The 20,909-nt window shown below is 52.3% G+C and overlaps 1 protein-coding gene across 1 annotated transcript; it reads right to left on the bottom strand.

Annotated features, from left to right (window-relative positions):
- Window positions 1–225: 225 nt before the first annotated feature.
- Window positions 226–19,062, bottom strand: LOC111143537 (fatty-acid amide hydrolase 1-like). The gene is made up of 16 exons (XM_022497361.1): window positions 18,895–19,062; window positions 11,917–12,030; window positions 11,565–11,714; window positions 11,121–11,234; window positions 10,898–10,917; window positions 10,173–10,379; window positions 8,937–8,973; window positions 8,402–8,530; window positions 7,094–7,219; window positions 6,071–6,168; window positions 5,651–5,750; window positions 5,267–5,310; window positions 4,590–4,629; window positions 4,043–4,151; window positions 2,210–2,355; window positions 226–573 (listed from the first exon to the last, which is right to left on the bottom strand). Exons 1-16 carry the CDS (start codon window positions 19,060–19,062, stop codon window positions 445–447), a joined length of 1,731 nt encoding a protein of 576 aa, XP_022353069.1. The 3' UTR covers window positions 226–444.
- Window positions 19,063–20,909: the final 1,847 nt, after the last annotated feature.

The following is a 20,909-nucleotide window of genomic DNA, read 5'->3' as shown; positions in this document are numbered from 1 at the left end:
TCAATCTGTAGATGAGAAAGCCGAAGTCCAGAAAGGCGAAGTAACTTGCCCAGTGTCACACAGCAAGCCAGGGCAGAGCCAGGACTTGGACCCGGGTCACCAGACTCTCTGTTTGGGGCTCTTTCCCCTCTGCTGCAATCTGGGATATCATCTGGGGGCACTGAGCTGGAGGCAGAAGTCCACCAGGAAGCTACACCCCCACCTAGAGCAGAGATCACAAAGCCGACCAGTCAGAAATGTTTATTGAGCCCTCACCCTGTGCCCCATCTTGGGCCAATCTGAGGAGTCCGTGTATTGAATACTCACACAGAAGGACAACAAAGCAAAGGAATCTGGTGGGCTTCTGGGAGGAGGAAACACACAGCAGATAGAGTATTCATGAGAAGGGGCATCGGGAGCAGACTTGGGTGAGGATGTAGGAAGGCCTCAGCGAGGAGTAGCCCATCACTCGGGTTCCCTGTGGTTCTTGGCCAAGGTCTCCACCTCCTTCATGAACCGGAGACACAGCTCTTCTTCCCATGGCAAAGCAACGCACTGCACAGCCACAGGAAGTCCTATGGATCCTTGTACTGCCTGCCCAGAGAGAAGGTAGATGGACTTAAGAGCCTGCCTTTCCACTCTCAGGCCCCATGCCCCGCCTCCTTCACCACTCATAGGCATTATTAGTTCAAACATCTCATCCCCAATCTATAATAAGAGAGAGATATCCTGGATCTCAGATCCCAGCCTTCCTCAGCTCTCAGTGAAACCTGAAAAAACTATTCTGACTTTGTCTATCTCTAATTCTCCAGGGTTAAGATGTAAAATTTGCTCCTTGTGCAGACAGCCAACTACAATTATGAAATAAAAAACCGAGTATCCACCCAATGTTCTCAGCAAAGGAATAAAGAATATGCAAATCCTGATCCCAAGCCTGGTCATACTTCCGCTGTGAAAAAGGTACCCTGACCCCAAACACAGACTCAGGAACATGGGGACTGAACCTGAGTCCCGGCTATGAAATCCAAACTACTTAGAGGCATTCAGGAATGTTTCCATTGTTTTATGATGATAAGATACAAGCCCTTATTGTCTTCGTCACTGGAGCCAAGTCAACCAGCTTGGAGTCCTGGCTCCCTCCACGTGACCTGCCTATGGGGTGTGGCAGCATGGTCGGTCAAGTCTCTTAACCTGTGTGCGCCTCCATTTCCAACTTCATAAAACCTCACAGGACAGTTATGGGATTTAATGATTTAATATATATACAGCACTTTTAAACAGCTCCTGGAACAGAGTAAGAGCTCAAGACACATTAAATAGTATCATTATTGTTATTTTCTCAGAATTCAGGTCAGCAGTTCCACTGGGTGACTCTAGCACTAAAACCAATTTCCAAAAAAGTAAGTTCCTTAATGTCTGACTCAGACACACACATACTTTTCAGAGTCAGTCTCTCTCTCTCTCTCTCCCCTTCTCCCTGTCACCCAGGACAAGGTTGTTATTTTAGATCATGCATTAAATATGCACATAAAAATATTTCCTTTTGTGAGCCGCTTCTGAATTAGTAATAAGAAGTATACACTTCCTATTTCCAAAGCCTTATACTGATTGCTTCACTGTTTTTCTTTTTTTTTTAAGAATTTATTTATTGTCTAAGAGAGAGAACGCACATGAGAAGGGGGAGCAGCAGGCAGAGAGAGAAGTAGGCTCCCTGCCAAGCAAGGAGCCGGATGTGGGACTCAATCCCAGGACTCTGGGATCATGACCTGAGCTGAAGGCAGACACTTAACCGACTGAGCCACCCAGGTGCCCCATGCTTCACTGCTTTTCAATTGAGCCTTTAGGACAACCCTGCGGGGTAGATATTTTAATTCCCATTTTCCTGGCAAAGAAGTTGAGGCTCAGAGAGGAGCAGGGTCCAGTCCAGTTCCCTAGTAAGCTCCTAACCAGGGGTATTGGCTCCACTCTTCCTGCCTCTGGGATCAACTTTCCCTAACGGAAGTGTCTAGAAGACCAGTGGTTTTGTATTCTCCCGGGGCAAGGACAGAGGCTGACTTGGAGCTCAGAGGGTGTGTCCTCGGAGATGGGGCGAAACCACGGTACAAGCAATAAAGAATAAACACTGGGAATGACTGACCCGACCCCACACCCACTCTCCCTGACCCCGATGGAGGCAAGACTCAGTCCTGGCTTGCGCCCCCGGGGGAGAGGCCTGGAGAGAGAAACCGACCTCCCGGAAACATCTGTCAGAAGTATCTTCGTAGTATCCCTTGTAGAAGACCAGTTCCTCCTCGTCCTGCAGCGTCACAGTGGTGACCGGCACCACGCCAGCGGGGAAGTTGAGGACGTTGTACAGGCTCAAGTAGGAGGAGACATCTGTAGGCAGAGCCAGGCAAGCGCAGATCAGCGGACAAAAGACAGGTAGGGAAGAGTATTGAGTGAGCGCCCCCTCTGAGGTCATTCTCGGAACTGCAGCCCTCTGGACTCGCAATAGCGCCGCGTTTGGGGCCGGGAATCCACCTGACGGCAGCGGCCTCCTGCTCTCCCCAGAGTGGAGGGAAAGAAAGAATGGTCGCTACTGAAGCCTTCCTCAGTGCCAGGCACTGTGTGGCCTCTCTCCACAGCGGATCCTTGAGTCCTCTCCACCCCTGTGAGGCGGAATTGACTCTTCGTGTGAACAATAAGGAAACCGAGGTGGTGGACCGTTGGCTGGTTTTTCACAGACCACACAGCTGATGACCGCTGAAGCGTGCAGGGAGGGTGACCCTGAGTTAAAAGGCATCTCCTCTACAGCAGCCACCTGTTTGTAGGGAGTGATGGAGGGAATGAGAAGAAGGAGGGAGAAGTAGGAGTGAGACGGAGGGATGAGAAGTTTGTAGGAAGTGAGAAGTCGGCCGGTGATGTCAGCAGATGCCGTGGGCGCAGGACCAGGTGTGGGATGTGCCTTTGGGCAGTCGCTGTGGGGAGACCCAGGGAAGGGGAGTCTAGGCTTGAGGTGGGTTTTCATTCTGCCTTGATAACACCTCTGAGAACTGCACCTGAGCTGGGCAAGGGCGTCATCTCAGGGGGCCTAGGCCAAAGCCACCTTGTGAAGGAGGACAGCAGGAAGCCAGTTAAGAGTGACTGTGTATGCCAAGTGAAAGAAGCCGGACACAAAAGCCCCCTTTCTTCTGATTCCATTTGTATGAAATCCTAGAAAAGGCAAGACTATAATGACAGAAAGAAGATCAGCGGTTTCGGTTTGCAAGGGAGGTGTGAACTGCAAAGGGCCATCAGGGAAATTTGCTGTATGATAAAAATAGTCTGTATTTTTACTATGGTGGTAGTTACACAGCCAGATGCATTTATTAAAATTTATCAAATTACACTCTGAAAATTGGTGGGTTTCATTGCATGTGAATTATATTTCAGTAGAGTTCGTTTTCTTCCTTTTTTTTTTTCCTTTTTTAAGTAAATTCTGTACCCAACATGGGGTTTGAACTCATGACCCTGAGATCCAGAGGCACATGCTCTATTGACTGAGCCAGTCAGGGGACCCTTAGTAAAATTCATTTAAAAAGTGAATGGAAATTGTGAGTGTCTGCTAATAGGTACAGGGCTTCTCTTCTAGAAAATGGAAGTGTTCTGGAATTAGATAGTGGTAGTGGTTTCATGGCATTCTAAATATATTCCAAACCACTGAATTGGACACCTTAAAATGGTGAAATTATGTTATCTGAATTTTACCTCAATTTAAGAAATTTTTTATTTATTTAATTTTTCAAAAGATTTTATATATTTATTTAACAGAGAGAGAGCACAAGCAGGAGGGGAAGCAGGCAGAGGGAGAGGGAGAAGCAGACGCCCCAATGAGCAGGGAGCCCCATGCAGGGCCCAAGCCCAGGACCGTGGGATCATAAGCTGAGCAAAAGGCAGATGCTTAATGACTGAGCCCCCAGGCACCCCAAGAAATTTTTTTTTAAGTAGTGAATGGTGACAGAGGTCAAGGCCAAAGAAGCTGTGGCAGGACTCTGGAGTCCTGGACTCCGGTTCTCAACCCCACCAGGACCCAGGTTCCTCTCACCTATTGTAATGTTAGAATAGCCTGTACAGAAGGCAGGGGCCAGAACTGGCGTCAGCAGTACATCTAGATCCAGGGACCTCCACTTGGCTATGAACTCTTGCTTATATTCCTGCAGGGACAGTGGTGGAGGGAGGGGTAAAACCAGCAGAGGTCACTGTTTGCAGAACAAGGTCAAGCACTACCACGCCCAGTGGCATTAAACCTCAGAAAGAATTCCCAGGCTGTGAGATGCAGATTGAGATACCTGGAGGGAGAGGTGGGGGGGAGGGTCAGGGCCTTCCCAGGGGCTGAGGTGAAGGGATGGGAAGGGGAGTCTTAGGCTGCAATTATCTGGGAACAATATATCATCCTAGCCCCAAAGAGATGGACTAAATTAACCTCCAGGTCACCAAGCCTCCCCATCCAGGTATAGCTGGGCCTCCCCTGCAGGCCAGGCCAGAGCTCTGCCCCCCACCCCCATCCCCCAATCTGGCCACTCCTGTCACCACCCAGGTCTCTGCTGCCCCTGTTCCAGCGGTCCCTTGAGGTCGCTTCAGGCACACATCACCTCCACAGCTGTGTGACGCTCCCACAGTTTCTTGGGAATCCTGGGGGAATAAATAAGAGAAGTCCAAAGATCAGAATGGGAGGACCCCCTTTTATACAAACGGGGACATTTCCATGGAGAGCTAGAACCTAATCTCCATGTGGGCTGCAAATCAGCTGATGGGCCAGGAATGCCCCTGTGTCTTGTTCACTGACCAGAACACCTTGCCTGTCCAGTGCTCCCAAGAGTCCACACCCTCTGGTCAATGCCCCACCAGCACCACCACCAGCCACAGGGACTCACAGGCTCCCCCCAAAGCCACAGTTTCTTCCCCTAACCTGTGAGGTCCCCACTCAGCCCTCAGGCCACTCCAGCCCCAATTCCAACCCTAATCCCAACCCTAACCCAAACCCAATCTCAGCTCAGGCCCAGACTTTACCCCAGCCTAAGCTAATTCCAGCCTGAACTCAGAGATTAACTCCGAATCAAACCCAGCCCCCAAATAGCCCCAATCTCAACCCTGCTCAAAAGCATAAATTTAACCAGTGTCAGACATGACCCTAAAAACCTAATTAGATCCTAAAGCCTAAATAGCCCTTGCCCCCAGTGGATGCCAACTCTAGCCACATGGCCTTTGCTTAATTCCCCCCACCCCATGGAAGACGCTTGTGAACGTCACTGAGGACACTAGCACTCACCCCACGCCATGAATCTCTTTCATCTTCTGGCTAGCTCGGGGCTCCTAGAGAGGCGGATAAGAGAGACCCATTCAGAAACCACAGGGCAACACCTGCCTGCCCAGAATCGGGGTCCGGGAAAAGCAACTCTATTCAGCACACTGACGTGGAAGCTTCTACTCCTTTCCAGCCTTTAGCCCCCCACCCTCTCTCTAAAACCCCTTCTTCTTTCTGAGATGCACCCCTCTCTCTCTGAAAGCACCCCTCTCTTTTGGACCCCATCAGCCCTTTCAGTTCCTCTTCTCTGAGCCCCCACCACTCTCTGGGCCCCATTCTGAGTCCTTCTCCTCTCTGGGCTTCTCCCCTCCGGAATGCCTCCCACACTCACTGAAGGTCCACACTCACTATGTACTTCAGGATACGGGCCAAGAAACCCTTGAGTGGGCCTGGCAGACGGAGCAGATTGACGGTTGTCTTTATGCAAGGGTCCACAATGTCCCCCTCACTGAGGAGCCACAGACACGTATCCAGTCAGTTACAGTCTTTCAGCCATCGACCGGCCCTCCTACCTACCCAGCTCCTGCTCCGGAGGGAAGCCATGGAAGGAGGTGAGACCAAAGAAATGCATCTGTTCCCACCAGCACCGCCCCTGGAACACGTGCATCCTGGAGACGGAGCCCAGGTTGCTGACTTCTTGTTTAAGGTCACACAATTAACCAGAGGCATCCCAGCAGCACAGGCCCACAGAGCCCCTTCCTAGGGCTCAGGGCACCACCATCCCCGTCCCCAGCCCCATGCCCGACATCTGAGTCCCGACAAACATACAGCTTTTCCAGAAGGGTGGCCCCTCCATCGCCAAACAGACCTCCCATGAACAGGTGTTGGACAGCATACTCTATACGGGGGATGGAGAAGGGGATGATCTGGGGAGACAGAGACTGAGTCAGGGCCTGGAGTGCTACCCACCCCACCAGGGATTCTCAGCATCCCTCAGGACTTTTTAAAAAATTATTTATTTATTTATTTGACAGAGAGAGAGAGAGAGAAAGAGAGATCACAAGTAGGCATAGCGGCAGGCAGAGGGAGAGGGAGAAGCAGGCTTCCCAAGGGGAGCCTGATGTGGGGCTTGATCCCAGGACCCTGGGATCATCACCTGAGCCAAAGGCAGACACTCAACTGACTGAGCCACCCAGGCGCCCCTACATCCTTCAGGATTTAAAGAGAGGACAGGACATCACCTCTCCTCTCCATCCACCTGAGCCCCTCTGCTGCCATGCCACTCCTTCACCCCCCACGGAGATACCATGGCATTCAAGCAGCCCTCCTTTCCTTCCTGCTTCACTGAGATCCTGTCCCAGACCACATGCTTCATTGAATCTTCACAGCCACCCCATGTGGTAGAAAACTGAGGCTCAGGGGGGTTAAGAGACTGGCCCAAGATTGCATAGATCCATGTGTCACCAACCAGCAATACTCAAAAGGGAGGCATGACCAGGACAAGCCACTGGTTGTGAGAGGCAGGGGCTGGGGTGGGGTGGGGGGTGCAGAAGGTGATTTTTGAGGACTGAGATCTCCTCACAGCCATCTGTTGGAGGCAACAGAAACCCAAGCTATAGGAATTATAGGAGTGAGTCCCGGAATCCCCACCCCTGAAGAGGGAAGCTGCAAAATCTTGATGCCTTCCTCACATTGGGGGAGGGGTCCCACTCTGCTCCCACCTGCAGCCCATCAGCTTTCCCCAGGAAGCATAGAGGAAACACGGTGATGTTAGCAGCTCAGACTCAGATATAACTTCCTTTCTCTCCAAGAATGGCCCAGCCCAGCATGCCCACCAGCCTGGCTGCCTACCTGATGTCCTGCATCCTGGAGCAGCCTGGAGGTGAGCCTCATGGCCCTGGCCATGCTAGGAGTTGGCTGGGTGAAGCCATCAGATTCACAGTAACCTATTCGAAGGAGCTGGTTACTGGAGTACACCTGTGGGCAAGAGGGGCTGGGTGGGGCTCTCAGAGGAGAATGGGTCTCTTCAAGAGCCAGACCGGGACCTTGGGCCACAGCTGTGGCCTACACCTTGGGCCCGGGAGAATCTACAGAAACTCCCCAAGACCCACTTGGAGCCTCTCTATATACTTCCATGCTCTGGGTCCTCTGGAGAAACCCCTGGAAGGATTAATGGATAGGCAAATGATTGGGTGGATGACGTGGATAGGTAGATAGATAATAGATTCATGAATGAGTAGGTGGCCATATGTATGACATGGTGAATGGGTAGGTGGGCAGAGGGTTGAATGGATAGATGGGTGGGTGGAATGGATGGTTGGAATTGAGTTGGGGTGGGGGGACAGGTAAGTAAGTAAGTAGTTGAATAGACACAAAGACCTTTAAGTTAAAAAATAGCCAGGAGAGGATGGAGATGGAGAAATTAGTAGAGGCAAGTAATGGATGACAGAAAATGATCACAGGTTGATTGTATTCAGACATGTGTAGAGATCAGATGAGTGGACATCAACTGAGTGGTAGACAGAGACTCTCTCTATGGAGAGGGTTCTAGAGCAGATAAGGCTGGATTCAAAGCCCAACTCTGCCAGTTACTAGCTCTGTGATCATAGGCAAGTCACTTCATTTCCCCTCAGTTTCCTTCCCTGTAAATGAGAAGCACAATGCTCATTCTGTAGAGTGAGTATTAGGATGAACTACAAAGAGCCTGAACATAGTAGATTCCAATAATTGTCATTGAATAAACTAATGCGTAAATGAAGCCCGCCAAAGCTGGCAGGGCCTGGAGCAATCTTCTGGTCCAACCTCTTTACCACACCCCTGGGGAGCCTGGGGCCTACGAAGAGATGGGACTTGGCCAAGGTTACCTAGAGGACCAGAAGCCCAGCTTAACCAGATACCAGACATGCTGAGTGTCATGTCTGTGTCATGTCTGGAGCCCCTCTCTGGGGGACAATGTTAGCTACAGTGCCAAGCAGCTGAGAGGCCAAAGCAGCTGGTGTCCAGCAGGGATGGGAGGTGAATATGACTGATCATGTGGGCTTCTTGGTCACTGTACCTTGGGCTGGGGGAGGTGATCTTCACAGAAGATAGTCAGATGGTAGACAGGTCAATGAGGAAGGAAAGGAGGGGAGAGGTGGGAGCCCTCCAGAGCCAGCTCACCTCCTCCCTGAAGGGCATAAAAGGCACGGTGGGATCCAGCCGGTGCATGTCTTCACTTAGCAGTGCTCGCAAACACAGCACCAGGCTCTCCACATCCCGGGCCATGGGGCCAGCCACTGTAGTCACTGAACAGAAACGAGGCAGATTCCTCTCATCTTTTCTGCTCCTGGGGATCCCCACTGCCTGGCCTCAGAGGGTGGGGCCCGGGGCCATGATCAGGTCACAGTGTCCTGGGGCCGGGGACAGGGAGAGTCGGCACACTGGGAAAGCAGCTTAGGTGCCTGACAGGAGAATCTCAGCTGGGGCAGAGCGTCAAGAGACAAGTAGGAGAGATTAAAGCTGGGTTGTAAGAAGCACTTCTCACGGGACTTGGGGGAGGCCGGCTGGGATCCATGCTGTTCCTTCGGATTGCTTTATCACCAGTGGGGCAAGTCTGTGTGAGATAGGGCTGAGCGCAATGTCCTTGGGAGCGAGGAAGGCTGACGGGTGGTCTCTGGATGGGTGTGGCCACAGGCACAGCAGGTTGCTTATCAGATTTCTCTCCCTTGACAGCAACTGCAACTCCGGAGTAGCTGCAAAACCCCGCCCCCACCCAGAGCCCAGCTCAGCGCTTGAAGGAACGGCCGGCCAAGCACTCCCCCAGGCCCCAGCACCAGCAAGAGGAGTTGCTTTAACCTTGCTGTGACCCCTAGTACCCACAGCATCAAGTCTAGCCTCTATGATGGCTTTCAAGGCTCTGCAGTATCAACTCCTTCCCCAGCGTCCCCTTCTAGCCCTTCCACACACACATACTGCTCCGGGCAAAGAAAGCTGCTCACAGGTTACAGCCTTCTAGACTCTACACCATCTCTGCATACCCATCCTTCAAAGCCACCTTCAGATTCTGCCTCTTCCAGGAAGCCTTCCCTTCCCTTGCCCTGCCTCTGAAAGTTTAAAGTCTAGGCTTTTAAGAAATCTCTGTTGAAGAAAAGGTCAGCTTCATCCTGTGAATTTCCATAAGCTTTGACCCTCTCCTAGAGCCCCATCACTTTCTGACTCAGCCGTTTGCATGTCTAATAGCACAACAGGGGCAGGGACCGGGTCTGAGACTGTTCTGTGTCCCCAGCGCACGGGCTACCACAGTGCAGGTACTTGGGGAGGAGGGCCTGAAAGATGGGTGGATAAAGGAACAGAGACAGATAGGGATGGACAGATAGACGGCTAAATGAACAGATGATGGGGAGATAAATGGATGAGTGAGTGAACTAACGAACGGAAGGAGGAATGTATATGAATTTGCCAAGGGCTGGGATGTTTGTCCTTTTTTTTAATCGATATATCCCCAGTTCCTAGTACGGTACTAGTCACAGAGTAAACACTCAATAAATATCTGTTAGATAAATTAAATGGTAGATAAATAGTGAAATTAATTGATGGCTAGAGACTGGGATGATGACTGCATAAGTGGATGAATGGACAAAGAATGGATAGATGGAAAAATGGATAGACCAATGAACGACTAAGGGAACAGGTAGGTCGATGGATAGATGTAAAGATGAATGAATTCATGAACAAATAAATTAATGAGTGTGTGGAAGGCCTTTTCTCCTGCCACCTATACCAGACATGGTGTGCTGATCTGGAACTGAAGCAGGAGCTATTTGAAGCCCACCTACAGTTAGCCGCTTCCCTGAGTACTGAGGTGAGTGGATAAGAGTTGATGTACCAATAGGCCTCTGTTCCCCTAGGCTGGGCTGAGTCTCCCCCTCCCCCCATCACCAGCACCAAGTACCTGAGGCGGTATCCGGTGGTCCTCAAGCCACAGACACCACAAAAGCTGGCTGGTATGCGGATGCTGCCCCCACTGTCGGTCCCCATGCCCAGGATGGAACCCCGTTGTGCCAGCATGACTCCCTCACCCCCTGAGGAGCCCCCACGTGTCTTCTTCAAATTCAGAGGGTACAGGGTCTGTCCGCAGATGGGGTTGCTGCAATAAAAGCTGACGGGAGCAAAAGAAAAGGAGCTGGGAGGTGAAAGTCTCCCCTAAGAGACTGACCCCCTCAGGAGTCAACCCCAGGCCCACTTTGGCTCCCCAGCTCCTCCCCAGGGCTGAGCCCTCCCAGTCTCCCTTACGGCTGAGGTGAGGGCCCACTGCTGCAGGGAAGACCAAGAGTGGACACCAGCCACAGCTCCTAACTTAAGGGCAGGAGCCCCCAGCCCTGCTGTCAGAACAGGTTCCTCACAAAAGTAGGTACACTAAATGCCAAGGGAGAGGAGAGAAAAGCTGGGATAAACACAGAGATGAAACTCTTCAGAACCTCAGAGCCTGAGGGCCTGTAGAGACTATGAAGTCCACCCACACATTACAAGACGAGGGAGCCAAGGCTCAGAGGGCAGAAAAGACATGCCCAAGAACCTCGGTCCGCACCTCACCCCTCCACCCTGAGCCAGGACTTTAAGTTGCTGTCAGTCCTGGGCCCAGCCCCAAACCCAGCCCCTCCTACCCACTTCAGAGACCTGAACAGCGTCTGTGGGATGTTGGTCTTTTTTTTTTCTTTTTTTCTTTTTTTTTTTTTTTTTTTTTTTTAATAGAGAGGCAGGCAAAGAGAGAGAGAGAGGGAAGCAGGCTCCCTGCTAAGCAGAGAGCCCAACGCGGGACTCAATCCCAGGACCCCGAGATCATGACCTGAGCCGAAGGCAGCGGCTTAACCCACTGAGCCACTCAGGCGCCCCGTGGGATGTTGGTCTTAACGAAGGGAATAGCTTCCTGAGCCTTGAGCACTTCCACAATGACCCCGTCCTTGGCTGCTGGCTTCTCCAGGAACTGGGCCAGGCCGCACGTAGAGTCATGGCCCTGCAAGGAAGTGACATTAAGGCCAGGCCCTAGGGATCAGAATGCAACTTCCCAGAGAACAGACTCTCCTCACTCTGCTCCCATTCCACGCATCGTCACAGCCTCTGAAATGTGTGGACACTGCACCTTTAGGAGGATTCATGAGCAGCAGGAGAACGTGGTGGGCCAGAGGCAGACGCCTGGGTTCAGATCCCAGCTGGCCACTTTCTAATTGTGGACCTTCGATAACAGAACTCGCCCAATGTCCCACACTCAGATGCTCACGGGCTCAATGATGTAGGGGCACACGCACACACGTGTACACATGTGAACATACGCCTCACAGCCCACCTTGCAGTCATAGGTGTCCTTCAGGCTGATGGGGACCCCATAGAGGAGGCCCCTCTCAGTCTTCTGGAGCTTCTTCAATGCCTGCAGTTGCTCCTCACACTCGCCCAGGAAATCCGTGAGGCAGTTTACCTCCTTATGTACCTTCAGTGCCTGAGCGACATTGAGGGAGACCAAACATGGAGCACTCAGTCACCCACCATCCTGACCCAGAGCAGAATAGTAATGGCGGGTGACTGTGGCATGCGTTCCCTCCCACGTCAGCCATAGTGCCACAATGATATACCCATCCCCCACCTCCTGTGAGGAGGACAAAGGGTGAGAACCCCCACTCCCCTCCAGAGCCAACCGCCACCTCCTCTAAGTAGCTACAGAGGACGCTCTCCAGACTGAGCTCGTCATCCTGCAGCTTCTGGGCCAGCCTCTCCAGGGGCAGCTCCAGGATGGCCTTGGGGTCCAGGGAGGGCTCCTGTGGAGAAGGAGGGCAGAGGTCAATGACTGATTCACTCCAGTCCACTCGCACATGCTCAACATCATATCCCCACACAGTTGCACACCCATCCATGTGCCCAGCCTGTGCCCCTGGACTCGCCCTTGGTATGAAGAACATTTCCTGAGCAGGCTCCAGATTGGCATGAGAGTCCTACATGGCAGATGTTCCCTCTGTCTCTGCCTCCCCAGTGCCCAGCCTGAGGCCTGGCACAGAGGAAGGCCTCCCCCATCGTGTTGCTACCAGAAGGGGCACAACGGCAGTGGGAGTGATTCTAGCTGCACGTTTTGGGACCCGGGGGTTATGGAAGTGGGCTTCATCTCTGTATGGTTTGCCTTTGTGGGGGGGCACCCCGACATCCCACCTTTCCTTCCTATCCAGCCTTCTCACTCCTGGTGATCTGACTTGGGGATGATCCAGCCTGAGGGGCAGGAGAGCCAGGACCCAGCCTTGACCACACTCTCTGCTGGTCAGCTGGCTCCCTTCCCTCCCGTGACCAGCATCCCTCCAAAGAACAAAGGACTAGAAGCCAATCAGGAGTTACCCAGCTGCTCTGAGCCCACTTCTTCAGGGTATGAGGCGAGGCCTGACACCAGCCCCCTCAGGACTCTTGTCAGAGGCAAGTGGTGGCATGACAAGGGCCTAGCACCAGCAAGCACTCAGGAAGGTGAAGTTGTCTTCCTTTGTGGCGCCGGGCCCCAGCTGAGACTCTGATGCCTGCAAGCCGGAGTTGGGGGCTGGGTGGGAAGACAGCACAATGGTCCTTCCTTGGTCCTGGAGGGGTGGGGTGCCAGACAAGGGAATTTCCCTGGGAGGTTTGGGGTTCCCAGTCTTCTTGGTTGTCAAATCTGGATTTTTCTTAAATCCCCATCTTGCAGTCCTTGGTAGCATCTGACTCTCAGACACTTTCCTGCTGGAAACTCTCTATGCCCTCAACTCTCCTGGCTTCCTTCTGGCCCAGGCAGCTCCTTCTCAACCTCTCCTCTCTTCCCTTCTATAAATAAATGTTGATGCTCCTCAGAACTTGGACTCCTCTCTGCCTACTGCCCACCCTCCCTGGGTGACCTCAGCCACCAGACGTGTCCCAAGGATGCCCAGATTTCCCTGTGTCTACAGCCCAGGCCTATTTCCTGCCATGCCTCAGACCCATTTACTGACCCACATATCCACAGATACCCCAGGTCTGACTGTTTGTCAAACCCGTTCTTCTTCATGAAATTTCCAATCGATGATACTCACGTCACCACAGCAATAATCCTCAGAATCATCCTGGATCACTTCCTCACGTCCCAGCTCCAAAGACAGTCATGATAGCTTATCTCAATCGTACGGAACATGTGTTCTAACCCTTACTGAGTTGCAGGCTATATTCCAAGCATTTTACGTATATGAGCTCATGTCACTCCTTACAACAACCTGAGGAGGTGGGGCATATTGCTTTCTCTTTTTTTACAGTAGGAAAAGACACTGTGGCCCAGAAAGCTCTTTGCCCAAAGACACTTGGCTCATTGAGTGGCAGAACCTGGATCTACATGAGATAGTCTGGCCCCAGTGACCATTCTCTTACCCACATGTGTCACTGTTAGGTGGTTCTGCCTCCTTCATATCTCCCGTCTCTGACTCTCCAGACTCCTTCTTGCCTAGAACATTCTCTTCTTGTCTCTCAGTGTTCTCAGCAGCCTCCTCACTGGCCTCCCTGCCTCTGGTATCTACAGCTCCAGTCCAACCTCTTCACTACAGCCTAGGTGATCCTATTCAGATAAAACCCATAGGTCCCAAGTGCCCTCAGAATAAAGTTGCAAAACCATTGTCCTCAGAGTGGTTTTCAGGGCTTTCGCCGTAAACATGTAAAGTCCATTTGCGTAAAGATACACCAAGATGCACGTATACCAAGTACTTCCTTGTGGGCCGGGAGCCGTGTTAAGCAATCTGCCTGCACATTAAATCCTCATGAAAACCTTTGGATCAGTGCTTTTATTATCATTATCTCCACTTCACCAGTAAGGGCAACTTGGCCGCAGAGAGGCTAACTCTCTAGCCCAAAGTCATAAAAATGGAGAGACTTAAACCTAAGTTGTCTCTCCCCTCACCGCTACCCTCAAATGGCTCTTAGGGAGGGAGGCCTTTTCCAATGAAGCACTTCCTGGGTGCCCAGCACTGTTCTAGGCCCTTTCCCCGCTGGGTGCTGGGAGGCCCATTTCACCAGCCTTCTCTCTCTCTGCCCCATTCCCATATTCTGCTGTTCTAGCCATGCTGCCCAGGCCCTTGACTTGCTGTGCCATTTTGCCACCTTAGTGCCCCAGCGAGGAACTCCCCTCCTGTATGCCACAAGGACTTTCAGAAGGGCCCAGACATGGATCCTTCTAGAATACAGTGGGCATTTGGCTAGAAGGCACCGCAATGGCTGTGTTGTGGCTAAAATGAAATCCTTCTGAGTCACTTACCAAAAAGCCACTCCCACAAGCGCCCCACCACCCCCAGCGGCCCTAGCCCCTGCCATGGGACTCTGCCCTCTCTTCACAGTCCAGCAGGTAAAAGATTAATGCTCAGCCCAACAGGGACACTCTAGGCACAGCCCCTGATTCGCTCAAGGACTGTGAAGAGCCAGTCTGTGTTCATCCCTCACCCTGCTCACCCCAGCCCTAAGGAGACCCAGCAAGCCCCACCAGGGACCATCCCAGCACATGCTGACCCACAGGTGCCCACCAAGCCTGCATGTCAGCCCCTGATTCCTACATGTCTACCTGGAGAGATGACATCCCTATGGGCAAGTGCCCACTGTCCAGCTGGACCCCTGAGGCTACCGCTCCCCTGCAGTTGTCTTCACATGGCCGCTTGTAAAAATGGAAGCCTCTCAGGGAGCTGGGGAGAGGTGGGGAGAACGGGCAGAGGGAGCTACTGGGGGCCACTGGAGGTGGCTGCTGGGACCACTCCTCTGCCAACATGGCGGGCATTCCAGGGACTTGACAGGATGGACGGGGCTTCCGAGGGCCTGGCAATACATTCACCCACCCAGCTGAGTGTCCCTTGCACCTAATAGAACAAACTCATCGAAATTCACTAAACACCTGCCCAGCAAGGACAACATTCGTTCTGTTATTACTGAAGTCAGACCTCTGGCATAGAAAGTACTTGCTGTGTACACCACCATAACCATTAGGAACTCAAGTGAGTACTATAGTTCTAATCATCACACCCCATTGTAGAGATGAGGACGTTAAGGCATGGAGGAGTTTTTTTTTTAAGTAGAGGAGTCAGGGGTCCCTGGGTGGCACAGTCGGTTGGACGACTGACTTGGTTTTGGCTCATGCGGTGATCTCAAGCTCATGAGATCCAGTGTCAGGCTCTGTGCTCAGCACGGAGTCTCCTTGTGACCCTCTCTCCCTCTCCCCTCTCCCTCTGCCTCTTCCCCCCTGTGCACACTTTCTCTCTCTCTCTTTCTCTCTCAAATAAATAAATCCTTAAAATAAATAAAATAATATGTACAGATCGGAGTCAGGATTCAAACACAGTCCCGCCTTCTCTCAACTACCACACTCCTATTTGTCCTGTTACACAACTTCTCAGGAGGCTCATAAGATTGAGAGAGCTGTAATTTATTTTTTTAAGATTTATTTATTTATGGGGCGCCTGAGTGGCTCAGTTGTTAAACGTCTGCCTTACGCTCAGGTCATGGTCCCAGGGTCCTGGAATGGAGTTCCACAAGCTCCCTGCTCAGCAGGAGGTCTGTTTCTCCCTCTCCCACTCCTTCTGCCTATGTTCCCTCTCTCACTGTGTCTCTCTCTGTCAAATAAATAAGCAAAATCTTTAAAAATATATTTATTTATTTGAGACAGAGAGAGAGCAAGGGGAAGGGGCAGAGGGAGAAACTGTCTCAGGCAGACTCTGGGCTGAGAGCAGAGCCTGACACGGGGCTCAATCTCACAAACCCTAAGGTTTCATGACCTGAACCAAAACCAAGAGTTGGAGATTTAACCAACTGAGTCACCCAGATGCCCCGAGATTGCTGTAATTTATTTTGACATTCTAAAGATTTTATTTATTTGACAGAGAGAGATAGAGAGAGAGCAAGGGCGGCGGCAGACAGAGGCAGAGGGAGAAGCAGAAAAGAGGCAGACTCCCCCCTGAGCAGGGAGCCCGATGTGGGACTTGATCCCAGGACCCTGAGATCATGACCTGAGCTGAAGGCAGACGCTCAACCGACTGAGCCACCCAGGCTCCCCTTATGATGACATTCTAATAACAATGTTTATGACTTAGTTGACAATAGAGATGTTCGATTATATAGAATCTCGGCGTTAGAATGGCTGGAGGACTATGAGTACAATTGCTACATGTTTGGCAGAAGTCAAGAAAGGACTCAATTCCAAGAAGTGCCCACCCCCTCTTGCCACGTCCCATGGCTCTATGGCCCCATCTGGCCTTTTCCACACTCACTGGTGCTGCCTCCTATGATGGTTTAAAAGTCAAAGAAAATATATTTTAGAGTTTTAGTTAATTGATGTATTACCAGTATTTCTAAAGCAGTTGTGAAATATGTTTAATATTGTCGAAACTTCCAATGGTCGGAAGGCTAATGTCCCCCTGAGGTGACCAGAGCTTCCTAGTCAGCAGCCTGCTGCCATGAGTGGCTTGTCCATTTACCCCAGTGGACTACGAGTATTATTTTCTACATGCTCTACAGAAACACTGCCTTATCTCAGGCTTTTCTCTCTCCGGTATTGCCTTTCCTCTTCCTTCCTCCTTTTGGAAAACTCCTGCACATCCTGTAAGGCTCAGCTCCAACACCACCTCTCCGTGAAGACTTCCCCACCCCACCCTCTGCAGATGGCCCAAAGCCCTTCCTCCCAGGTCCCATAGCTCCCCAAGCATTTGGCCCTCACCACACTCAGCTGAGCTGCCTCCCGTCACAGTTTGCATAGCTCTGTTCCCACCATGATACAATACATTCAGACCAGAAGCATCTTTAAGGCAGGTCAAAGTCAGGTGTCAGATTCATTTTGATTATGAATCTGTCCCCAGGGTCCAGCAAAAGGCAAGACCCAGAGGAAACCTCCATCAGATTTTGCTAAGCTGAACTGAACTGGATTTGTTTGAATCCTGCCAGGATTTGGCCTATGTCTCAGCCTCCTACCTCCCTGGGATGTAAAGCTGGACACCTGAGGCCTTGAGGGTATCCTTGGCAGGGGGAAGGTGCCCATGAGGACCTGTGTAGCTTCATTGGGGAAAGAGTAAGGTACTGAAAGCCAAGAGGTCTGTAGCCTTGGGGGAAAGCTGGAAACACCAGGGGGGACCTCCCCCCAAAACCCTTCCACTCCTCCAGTCAACCAGACCCACACACCCCCACCAGGTACTCAGCCCAAGAGCTCTACATACCAGACGTCCACACATACACCAAGCACGCCCAGACCAACACAGAAGCAGATGTCCTCACACATCAGACACCCGACCACACAGGTACATGCTCCACCAAACATTCAGACCCAAACCTCAGACCCAAACCAGCCACCCATAGCTAGATGTACACATTCCCATCAGTAACACAACACATACATACCCACCCAGGCACACGCACCGCAAGCCCATAACCAAACACAAGCAGCACGCACCCAGGCACACCACTCAACCAACACATCATCAAAGCCAGCAGGAGACACCCACAAGCAGGTTCTGGTGTGTGCAGTAAGGGAACCCAAATCCACCACAGTGCACGCACACGTACATGCATGTTCACATGCACACACACACGGGAATCTTCTCCATCACACTGATTCACCACAGCAACCCCATTAGCCCAGATTTCTTGCTCACCAACCAGGGAGGGGCAGCTGCTCTCGGGGGGCAGATTGATTTATCCAACTAATTAGCCCCAATTAATATTAATACACATTCTCAGGAACTGCAGCAGCTCGGGCAGAGAAGCTGCCCCTTGGGGCCATCAATCACCATCCAGAGGACGACAGAGGACACTCAGGAACTCCAGAGCATGGGGATAGCTCCTCAGGCACTGGCCCCAACCCCCACTCCCAGGGCTCCCAGGGAGTCCACCACTATCAGCCACAGTTGGGGACCCTAAGATGCCATGAGCTCACCCCTCGCAGGGTAGTTGGGGAGCCCAGGAAGGGGCTGTCACGTCTTCCAGACCCCACAGCGGACCCCAAGCACAAGGAAAGGTGGACTGCCTCTCCTTCCCACCTTGCTCTCTGCTACTCTAGGCAGGTTCTGCGGTGACACCCATGGCTCAGTCCCTTCACCTTCAAGTCCCAGCCCAGCCACGGTGATTGTTCCAGTGCCGTGAAATATCCCTACCTAAGCTGTCAAAAGTCCCTTTTAAGACACAGAGCTTCCTGGAAGGACCGTAATTCCCGTGACCGCCCTGTGCTTTGCATCTATGAGCTGTTCTCAAACATTCGCAGAACCCGGGGGCAGGGGGATGGGATGGAGAACATGTAGTCCAGGGTTCCTGTGTCAGTGGGGTGTGGGGGTACTCAGGGGCTGGAAAGAGACCTGAAGGAAGACCTCCTGCCTCCAATTGCTTCCATCAGTTTATCTTATTTCAACAAAAAGCTCACCCACATTACTAACTCACGTGCGGGTGCTGGGAGGACAAAGAAAACGCACGGCCCCCAAACTCAATGGGTTCCAAGTACACGGATGGAGGAGGAACTGACAGCAGCACAAAGAGCCAGCATGGGGAGAGCTGGGGGTGGGGGACTGGCCCCCTCCTGCCCCAGGCTCCTTGTCTTCTGAAGGGGACGGGACAATAGTCCTGAGGTGGGATCCTCCCCAGCCCTCCTCTTAAGATGGAGGGCTGGGGAGCCTCCGGGATAGGTGTCCACTCACTTGCTGCCAGAGACGCTCGGCCAGAGCCTCCATCTGCTGCAGGGCCACTGCCCTACGCTTCTGTGCCCTGGAGATCTTGTTCCTCGCGGGAGCACGCAGCCAGCAGAGCCGGGCGGCCCCCAGCAGGGCCAACAGGAGGAGCACCATCAGCCAAGCCATGCCAGGCATTATGGAACCTGCGCGGGTAGAGCCCCCTGCTTCCTTGAGAGCCCTGCTGGCTCGTCCACCCGCAGCTATATGCTCCAGCACCCTCCCACTGTGGGCCCATCAAGGAGCAAAAGCCACACATGACCCTGCACACAGCAGAATCCAAGCCCCTCCCCACTAGTGCTTAGCCCTAGGTGGACTTCCTGGGGCCAAAAGCCACTGGCCACGCAGAGGAAGAGGCTTGGGCAGAGACAAGCCTGGAGAGGAGCCCAAGCTTGCAGCTGGGGAGGTGACCAGGCTCTGATCAGACCTCCCCACACCCTTCTCCCCGATCCCGCCCCTCAAACACCCCACCAGCACCCCTGATCTGACCCACAGCAGTTCCTAATGGAGCTGTCCCTGGGGTTTCCCGTTCCTTCCAGAGTAATTGCCCACCCCCTGAACACAGTTCACAGGCTGTATTGAGGTGGACTGAATAGGTTCACTCTGGAGGGCATCTGGGGTCGGGGCAGAGAAGCAAGCAGGGACCCCTGGGAGGCTCTGAAGGCATCAGCCTCAGGTGAGATGATGCCAGGAAGTGAGAATCGAGGTGGGCAGGCAGAGTCCTAACGCTGGCCTCTGTTACCCTCGCTGGGCTCTCATTCCTGACTGTAACACAAGGCCACATCCGTTATCCTGGGAGTCCAGACTCCCCAGTCGACTGGTTCTCCCTTCCAGACTCATTTCCCATCGCCTCCTTGTTCCAGGAGCTCCTGGTAGGCAGGGGGTTGGGGGGAGAGTGGTGGAGAGAAATATGGGGCTGTGGAGGTGAGGAGGCACCAGTGGTTTCCCAGAGGAGGGGCAGAAATAATGGGAAGTTATGGGGCTGCAGAGCAGGAGGGACTCATTTGGGAGCCCTCTGGCTCTTGCTGGATCTTCTGGCCCAGCCAGAAGGGGAGAGAGGAGTGGCTGCCCAGGAGAGTGATGGCCCCGCCCTTGAGACTGCAAAGTTGGAAGCAGAATTGGGGGGAAGGAGATGTTTGTGGTTGGTAATGTTGAGTCTGAGCTCCCAAGGGTTGCCCAGGGCCAGACGTGGAGTTGGCAGTTGGCCTATTGGTCATGACCTAAAGGGTAACCCCAGGTGATGAACGGGTCTCAGGAACTAAACCCTGACATTGGCAAACTCCCCAGGTCCTTCTTCCTCCTTTCGGACTATTTCCTTCCCCCATACCAAGGCCTCCCTCGCTGAACCCTGGCTCTCCCTGATGGCTCAGCTCCCCTAGTTCATCTGGCACCCACACCCTTGACAGCACCTTAATCGTGATCCCTCAAGTTGCACCCCTCCATTAGCACATCACCCCATTTTATTTCTTCATTGCTCTTATTAGCTGAAATCACCTTGTTTACTTATTCCTTACCTCCCTCCCTAGAAATTAAGTTCGATAAGCAAGGACCTTGTCAGCCCTTTTCCTCTGTCCCCTGTCACAGAGCAGGTGCTTGGTAGTACTCCTTAAATGGAGGAACGATGGGCAGGCTGAGTTCTTCATTCCCACCTTTTCTTCTCTGTGTTTCTGCTGCCTCCATCCTAACATGCTTAAGTCTCTCTCATTTAAAAAAAAAAAAAAAAAAAAAAAAAGACGGAGCACCTGGGCAACTCAATTAGTTAAGTATCCAAGGCTTGATTTCAGCTCAGCTCATGATCTCAGGGTGGTGATCTCAGGATTGTGAGATTAAATCCCATGTCCGGCTCTGCACTGGGCCTGGAGTCAGACTGGGATTCTCTCTCTCCCTCTGCTCCCCCAATTTCCCCACTCACTCTCTCAAAAAAAACAAAAACAAAACCACAAGCCTTCACTAGGTACCTACTGAGTACCAGGCACTGTGGTGGG

The sequence above is a fragment of the Enhydra lutris genome, unplaced genomic scaffold (genome assembly GCF_002288905.1).
Source record: "Enhydra lutris kenyoni isolate GAN:26980312 unplaced genomic scaffold, ASM228890v2 scaffoldscaffold9, whole genome shotgun sequence".
In the NCBI taxonomy this organism is placed as follows: domain Eukaryota; kingdom Metazoa; phylum Chordata; class Mammalia; order Carnivora; family Mustelidae; genus Enhydra; species Enhydra lutris.
The sequence above is the reverse complement of the archived record's forward strand: the minus strand, read 5'-3'. Positions and strand labels throughout refer to the sequence as shown.